This window comes from Mandrillus leucophaeus, unplaced genomic scaffold (assembly GCF_000951045.1).
Source record: "Mandrillus leucophaeus isolate KB7577 unplaced genomic scaffold, Mleu.le_1.0 Scaffold177, whole genome shotgun sequence".
Classification (NCBI taxonomy): Eukaryota; Metazoa; Chordata; class Mammalia; order Primates; family Cercopithecidae; genus Mandrillus; species Mandrillus leucophaeus.
Window position 1 is genome coordinate 3,584,061 of NW_012101776.1, and position 8,754 is coordinate 3,592,814.

General features: G+C 31.1%; 1 protein-coding gene across 1 annotated transcript in view; it reads right to left on the reverse strand.

Annotated features, from left to right (window-relative positions):
• The window catches only part of ADGRB3 (adhesion G protein-coupled receptor B3), a 499,532-nt gene that overhangs the window by 173,981 nt on the left and 316,797 nt on the right, over positions 1-8,754 (reverse strand). The window contains exon 3 of the mRNA XM_011977290.1: positions 1,093-1,203. Within this exon, the coding sequence (XP_011832680.1) occupies positions 1,093-1,203 (111 nt within the window). The remainder of the gene's footprint in view (positions 1-1,092; positions 1,204-8,754) is intronic.

Below are 8,754 nucleotides of genomic sequence, written 5' to 3' on the forward strand. Positions count from 1 at the left end.
TGAGAGCAAAGCTCTTGAACAATATTTGCATTTTTATATTGCAGATTCAGATCTAGTGTTCTAAAAAATATTATCCTAAGAACATGTGAACTGAAGGAAATATCCATTTCTTGGGGGAATTTCATCACTGTCAATCTAAATGTCATGTCAGGAAATTGGTCATGTACTTGAAACTTCTGTATTAATGGCAAAACATCGAGACGTATACAATTTTTTAAGACATAGATAAAACTGTTAGCTTTCAATTTCCCAAAATAAAGGTAACAATTGAATATTTACAAAACAAAGTTTAAACACTTTTTCTTTTAAGGATGTACTACATGCAATGTACTCAGATGGAATTAGATCATTTATTATGATAAGAAAAAATATGAATACATATATTAGTTCAAATTCTGTAACTAAATAATAGGCATAAATTATACATACTCCAAATATTTACAGATATATTTGGAGGGAGGTTTTAAAAGTAATCTAATTAATTTAGAATTAATCATTTTATAAAGTAGAAAGTCATTTTAGTTGATATTTAATTAGTTGGAATGTGTTACAGCTTACTTAACACTGTCAACTTGTTGTTATTTAGCTTATATAACACAACTCTTTTCAAATAAAAATTATTAAAATTTTTAAAAGTTATATTTTCTGTGATTTTAACAATAATTAATACTTATAAGTAGGACCACACTTGAAAAAATTCAATATATTCAATATTGTTAAAATAAATTTGTCTAAAGTTTCATTTAAAGTTATAATTTTTGAAAGTCTTATGTCAATCAATTATTGAAGAAATAACTTTGCTGTCTTTCTTTAAACATTTAATGATACATTTTAAGTAGTTAATTAGCATAAATGCTACTATGTAAATCCTAAATGTCCCATACTGAAAGCAAAATAATTCTTACATAATTTTTGTGCACTTTTCAATTCACAGCTACTTTATTTATGGACTTTAACTGGTGACAAAAAAAAATGGCTCAAAAAAAATATCAGCTCCAAAAACTGACAAATGTGCAGCAAAAGATTATGAATACATGCAGTGGCTTCATTAAATTAACAACAATAAATATACAAATGTAACTAACGTATTACCAGTTTGTGCCATAAATTTAGCAGCATCAGCTTGTTCCTGAGGGACCCTTTTTTCATGAACAGATCGAGGTCGCTGACTTTTAATTGTATGATCTCCCATCATTCCAAATTCTAAAGACAGAATAAAGGTATATGAAAGCTTGTGTGTAGACATTTCTCACAAATTACATTACTGTCTCATGCAATATGTTCCTACACATACCTAGAAGATAATTATTAAATTCACAGTTCTAAACTTGCTGGGCTAATCTGCTTGGAATATCTCAAAACTCAAGTCAGAAAACCTATAAACATGAACAAGATTTCAGAAAACAATAATAACAGTCAATAAAATGACACATCAGATTTTTAGTCAACTTAACAGAGATACTGTACTCTTTTCTGATAATGTTTTGAAGCAATACATAAGAAAAAATACAACCACAGTGTTAACTGTTTTTTTTTTAAACAGAGAATCCTGACTTGGTAGCATCTGCTTCTTTGCTCAACAATGATCACCCCCAGAAGTTTGTCAGCAGTTTCCTTGTTACTAGATTACTCAGTCCTGTAACTTAACTTTTCTAAGGTAAACCCAGTCATTTAACAGACTACTTTTTTTTTTTTTGCCATCCAAAGATGAGGTTGCCCTTGGTGTCTTCAAAGGCTCATGGAATATAGTGGCCTTGGTCATTCTCATTATTCCCTTCCCTGCCCCAATAAATTCCTCCCCCCTTTTCTAATCACATGTAAAGGAATATTTTCTATTTTAAAGTTATATTTATAAAATTTATTGTTTCCAGCCTTCTGTTATTTGATAGCAGAACTTTCAAGAAAGGCAGAAAAAAATTATCTGGGAGTAACTCAGAAACAAATGGAAGAAAGAAAAAAATTAGTTGAGTAAAAGAACAGCTTCTATGTAACATATTTTTAAAAATTCATATTCTTAGAATTCTGCAAGAGATCTGTGCTTATTGAACTGTGACTGAAAAGTGGTTTTACTAAAATCAGAGCCTAATGTATGGAATAGTTGTTGGTTCTGTCTCATAGGAGTTTAGATAGGGGAAGGGAATACTGAGGGGCAAGAAATTGTGCTGCTATCTTTTTTACATCAAGAAAATTACTAGGCCCTTAAGACCAGGTGTCTTAAACATGACAAAGATGACTGGGTGAAATGTGTTCCACTGACACTGCAGATAGTGTAATTAAGCAGTGTATTTTGTAAGCAGTAATTCTGCCAATTCTTATATGTAAGGAGAAAAGACTAGCATACATTTTCATCTGTCCTAGCTAATCCTCACATAAAAATTAAACCATGGCACCTGACTGATGTGTCATAAAATTTTTTACAGATAATCTACTCAAAAGAACGTCCCCTGAGAAATCTGAGAAATCTAAATGTGTATTTGTTTTTGTCAGGTGAGAAAATATCCAAAGCAGAAAATATAAAAGAATAGCTTCTATTTAATATATTTTTAAAAATTCATTTGCTTAGATTTCGGCAATATCCTACACTGTAGCTATTTCTACTTATCAATAATAAAATGTCAGTGGGTTTGACCTTGTAAAATCCATCACTATTTTCCATTACTGTCAACATCCTTTCATTCCATTCATTTATGTGTGCTGTAAGTGGTGCCTAAACCATGTTTTGCCAGGCCATAAGAAGTATCTAATCAGTCATTCAACGATTTTGGAAATTAATGATTTAGGAAGTTTATATGTAGAATGACTATTCAATATTTTCAAATGTTATATGCAATTAGAATGTTTCTGGATATGAAATAGCACCGGAATTTAGTAGTAATTTTTATCAACAGTATACTTCACCTTATTTCCTCTTGAATTTGTATTTTAAGTTGTGGGTATGTCTATTGTTTTCAGCATTTATGTCAGAGTATAGGTTTACATAAGTCACCTGGGGGCTCTGATGCTCACACTAAGGTAATTTTGGCACTGAGAGGGCAAAGAATGCTGAAAAGATTATTTCATGCCTACAACTTAATTATGTAATAAATAACTGTATAACCTGTTCTGGCAGAAGGTAATTCTTCAACTCAGTGGCAGCATGATAACAGGCGGAAATCTCTTTTCTAAGGAAAATGGTTTATTTTTAACAGAGACTATGATTTCAAATTAAGGAGGTCTGAGTATGTCCGTGGGTCTTGGTCTGTCACCCAGGCTGAAGTGCAGTGGTGCAATCATAGCTCACTGTAAACTTGAATGCCTGGGCTCAGGTGATCCTCTACCTTGCCTCAGCCTCCCAAGTAGCTAGGATAACAAGCACCATCCACCATGCCTAGCTAATTTTAAAGTATTTGTTGTTTTTGTTGTTGTTGTTGTTGTTGTTGTTGTTGTTGTTGGAGCAGGGTATCACTATCTTTCCCAGACTGATCTCAAACTCCTGGCCTCAAGGGATCCTCCCACTGCTGCTTCCCAAATTGTTGGGATTACAGGTAGGAGCTACCATGGACAGCCTTGGGATGATTTTAAAAGTGGCATATTCAATTTTTAACACTTTCTTAAGTTTAAAACAAGTTGAAGTGTTCATTTTTTAAAGAATAGAACAAATTTAAGTAAATCATTTTATATTATCAGTTGGAATGTGATTTACATCTCTTAAAATATGTGTAATACAAATTGAATTTCAATATTCTACAAATTAAATTTCAATATCCTACACCATAGTTATTTCTACTTATCAATAATCAATGTTATATGAATACTAGTGCTGATAGTTTATCATAAGTCACAACATTTGCAATAAGAAATTCTTCAATACTTTATGAACTTGATTACAAACTTATTACATAATCAGAAGTTTGAAATGGAATTGTTGATTATGGTCATCACTATAATGTATCTGAAAAATTATTTTTAAAAAATGAGAATTAATATGAGGTCCTGATATAACTAAATTCCTTATAAGAGAGAAGACATTAAAATTCATTGATTTTTTTCAGATGGGAAAACAACACTATGGTGGTATTTTTTTGAATATTCCACATCTATTGTTCTAGACTTAATTCAAATTTGTAATTGAAATATATAAACTATTGTCTAACCAAGTGTGTTTCTTCTGCCAAAGTTTACATCCCATGTTTCAAAATTTAAAAAATTTCTTTGTTTTAGAGTTGCTATTAACAGTATGATTTAACAGATAATGTTATAGTTCTCTCCATACCTCACAATGGGGTATTTTTAAAACATTTGTGTTGTCTTTCAAGATAGCATTATCTTCTTCACTTCTAATAAAAATTTAGGCCAATTGGATCATCCCAACTTAGGAAAAACCAATTATTTTTGCTATTATTTTATGTGGTGAAAGTGGGTTGAAGTATACTTTTAGCATAGCAGGCTTTCTGAATAATATAAATTCTTCATCGATGGTTGATTCATATTCAAATGATTCTTAGTTGGCAAAGATAACATATTACATTAGTTACACGAGAAAAAGAACATAACCAAATAAAAAGATGATCTGCTTTGGTGAAAGCAATGGAAAGCAAGTTATGAAATCAAATGAAATAATGTATAGCACAACATTATATATGTACACATGGTACATGGTTTACGAATATACAGGGTTATTTCCTGTATACTGAGGGGCAAGAAATTGTGCTGCTATCTTTTTTACATCAAGAAAATTACTAGGCCCTTAAGACCAGGTGTCTTAAACATGACAAAGATGACTGGGTGAAATGTGTTCCACTGACACTGCAGATAGTGTAATTAAGCAGTGTATTTTGTAAGCAGTAATTCTGCCAATTCTTATATGTAAGGAGAAAAGACTAGCATACATTTTCATCTGTCCTAGCTAATCCTCACATAAAAATTAAACCATGGCACCTGACTGATGTGTCATAAAATTTTTTATAGATAATCTACTCAAAAGAACGTCCCCTGAGAAATCTGAGAAATCTAAATGTGTATTTGTTTTTGTCAGGTGAGAAAATATCCAAAGCAGAAAATATAAAAGAATAGCTTCTATTTAATATATTTTTAAAAATTCATTTGCTTAGATTTCGGCAATATCCTACACTGTAGCTATTTCTACTTATCAATAATAAAATGTCAGTGGGTTTGACCTTGTAAAATCCATCACTATTTTCCATTACTGTCAACATCCTTTCATTCCATTCATTTATGTGTGCTGTAAGTGGTGCCTAAACCATGTTTTGCCAGGCCATAAGAAGTATCTAATCAGTCATTCAACGATTTTGGAAATTAATGATTTAGGAAGTTTATATGTAGAATGACTATTCAATATTTTCAAATGTTATATGCAATTAGAATGTTTCTGGATATGAAATAGCACAGGAATTTAGTGGTAATTTTTATCAACAGTATACTTCACCTTATTTCCTCTTGAATTTGTATTTTAAGTTGTGGGTATGTCTATTGTTTTCAGCATTTATGTCAGAGTATAGGTTTACATAAGTCACCTGGGGGCTCTGATGCTCACACTAAGGTAATTTTGGCACTGAGAGGGCAAAGAATGCTGAAAAGATTATTTCATGCCTACAACTTAATTATGTAATAAATAACTGTATAACCTGTTCTGGCAGAAGGTAATTCTTCAACTCAGTGGCAGCATGATAACAGGCGGAAATCTCTTTTCTAAGGAAAATGGTTTATTTTTAACAGAGACTATGATTTCAAATTAAGGAGGTCTGAGTATGTCCGTGGGTCTTGGTCTGTCACCCAGGCTGAAGTGCAGTGGTGCAATCATAGCTCACTGTAAACTTGAATGCCTGGGCTCAGGTGATCCTCTACCTTGCCTCAGCCTCCCAAGTAGCTAGGATAACAAGCACCATCCACCATGCCTAGCTAATTTTAAAGTATTTGTTGTTGTTGTTGTTGTTGTTGTTGTTGTTGTTGTTGTTGGAGCAGGGTATCACTATCTTTCCCAGACTGATCTCAAACTCCTGGCCTCAAGGGATCCTCCCACTGCTGCTTCCCAAATTGTTGGGATTACAGGTAGGAGCTACCATGGACAGCCTTGGGATGATTTTAAAAGTGGCATATTCAATTTTTAACACTTTCTTAAGTTTAAAACAAGTTGAAGTGTTCATTTTTTAAAGAATAGAACAAATTTAAGTAAATCATTTTATATTATCAGTTGGAATGTGATTTACATCTCTTAAAATATGTGTAATACAAATTGAATTTCAATATTCTACAAATTAAATTTCAATATCCTACACCATAGTTATTTCTACTTATCAATAATCAATGTTATATGAATACTAGTGCTGATAGTTTATCATAAGTCACAACATTTGCAATAAGAAATTCTTCAATACTTTATGAACTTGATTACAAACTTATTACATAATCAGAAGTTTGAAATGGAATTGTTGATTATGGTCATCACTATAATGTATCTGAAAAATTATTTTTAAAAAATGAGAATTAATATGAGGTCCTGATATAACTAAATTCCTTATAAGAGAGAAGACATTAAAATTCATTGATTTTTTTCAGATGGGAAAACAACACTATGGTGGTATTTTTTTGAATATTCCACATCTATTGTTCTAGACTTAATTCAAATTTGTAATTGAAATATATAAACTATTGTCTAACCAAGTGTGTTTCTTCTGCCAAAGTTTACATCCCATGTTTCAAAATTTAAAAAATTTCTTTGTTTTAGAGTTGCTATTAACAGTATGATTTAACAGATAATGTTATAGTTCTCTCCATACCTCACAATGGGGTATTTTTAAAACATTTGTGTTGTCTTTCAAGATAGCATTATCTTCTTCACTTCTAATAAAAATTTAGGCCAATTGGATCATCCCAACTTAGGAAAAACCAATTATTTTTGCTATTATTTTATGTGGTGAAAGTGGGTTGAAGTATACTTTTAGCATAGCAGGCTTTCTGAATAATATAAATTCTTCATGGATGGTTGATTCATATTCAAATGATTCTTAGTTGGCAAAGATAACATATTACATTAGTTACACGAGAAAAAGAACATAACCAAATAAAAAGATGATCTGCTTTGGTGAAAGCAATGGAAAGCAAGTTATGAAATCAAATGAAATAATGTATAGCACAACATTATATATGTACACATGGTACATGGTTTATGAATATACAGGGTTATTTCCTATACCTTTATGTTTATGTTATCAGTGAAGTGGTGGGTAAACAACCATGTTCATGTATAAAACCCAAATGGTTAGAGATGACTTCCATGTTTAGGTACATTTTCTCAATCTTTCACTGTGCTTCTTGCTAAAAAGCAATAGGCTCTGGAAGTCACATACAATCAAAGTTGCATGAAAGAAAAATTTTGAAAATAATTTCCTTCAGTACAATTTTATGTCATTTCTTCCCCAATCCAGGAATATGTAAGTAGATCATTAAAAAATAAATAGACTTAAAATTTGACTTTTGATAGTCAATTATCAGTTATAAAGTTTTTGTCTGGAAATTAAGGGTCATCATATGAAATCAAATTCATTAAAAAGTTAAAACACAAACACATATCCGTTTCTTATTTTACCATGTGTATTTTTAAACATACAGACAAACACATCAATAGATTAGGAGATAAGAGTCATTACTGTAATCTGTCTGGCAATGGAAATACTATTTGACATTGTTAGTTATCTTTTGTTTACATGTCCACAGAAGTCATCCTCACCTATGCCATTATTGCTTCTCAACAAACTTTTGGAGTTATGTCCTACTTGCACTGTGTGGTCAAAGTGCACTACTTGTTGTTATGAGATTCGTCAAACCACTGCACCCTTTCTTACATTTTCCTAAACTTAAAACACCTTCATTTCCAGTGATGCCTGCAAGTAAGTCTCTTACCGAGCCCAACTCAAATGGCAGCACCTCCATGAACTGTCTCCTCATTAACCAAACATAACCTCTGCCTTCCTCAACTTCTATTTTTCTTGACTTTGAATTAAACATTGACTTTATTTATAATTATTAGATTGTCTTACTCTTTCTAGCAGATTATAAACTTCTAAGGAAAAGGAAGTATTATGAATTTTAAAATCACTTCCTGCTTTGGAAATAACTGAAGTTCAATATTTATTTATCAAACAAATAAATTTTGCATTAAGAATTGTTTCTCCAAAATGCAAGTTTCTAGATGTTGAGAACTATTTCTTTAACTTGCTTAGTTCAATGGGGAGAAAAATAAAATTTTCTGTGAAGTACTTGAAAATTAGTTATGTATGATTATCATGGTCAAAATTCCTGCTGGCAATAAGGTTATTATCCATAAATATTCAGGTTATTATTAAAAAATTAAAATACTGCTTCATTTAAAAATTAAATGTCGCCATCCTGAAACAAAGCTTTTTTTTAAAATAAACATTTATTAATTAGTATCCTAGGAACAAAGTCATAAAGATGAATCAGAAATGGTTTCTGATATTCTAAAGCTCATAGTTCAAGGAAATCCATTAAACATGACCTGATCCTTTGAAATATGTAAAACCATTATAATCAAAATATTATTGAGCTACACTTGAGATTCATTTTTTATAACAATTTCTTAAATACTGCAATGTTCTCAACTACAATGACTTGCTAATTTGTCTCCAAAGGGAAAACAAAAATAATCTTTTAATATGTCTCCAAAGAGAAATAGAATTAAATCTTTCAAGCCATACAATTGTACATTGGAACTGATATCTCATTTATCACAACCCA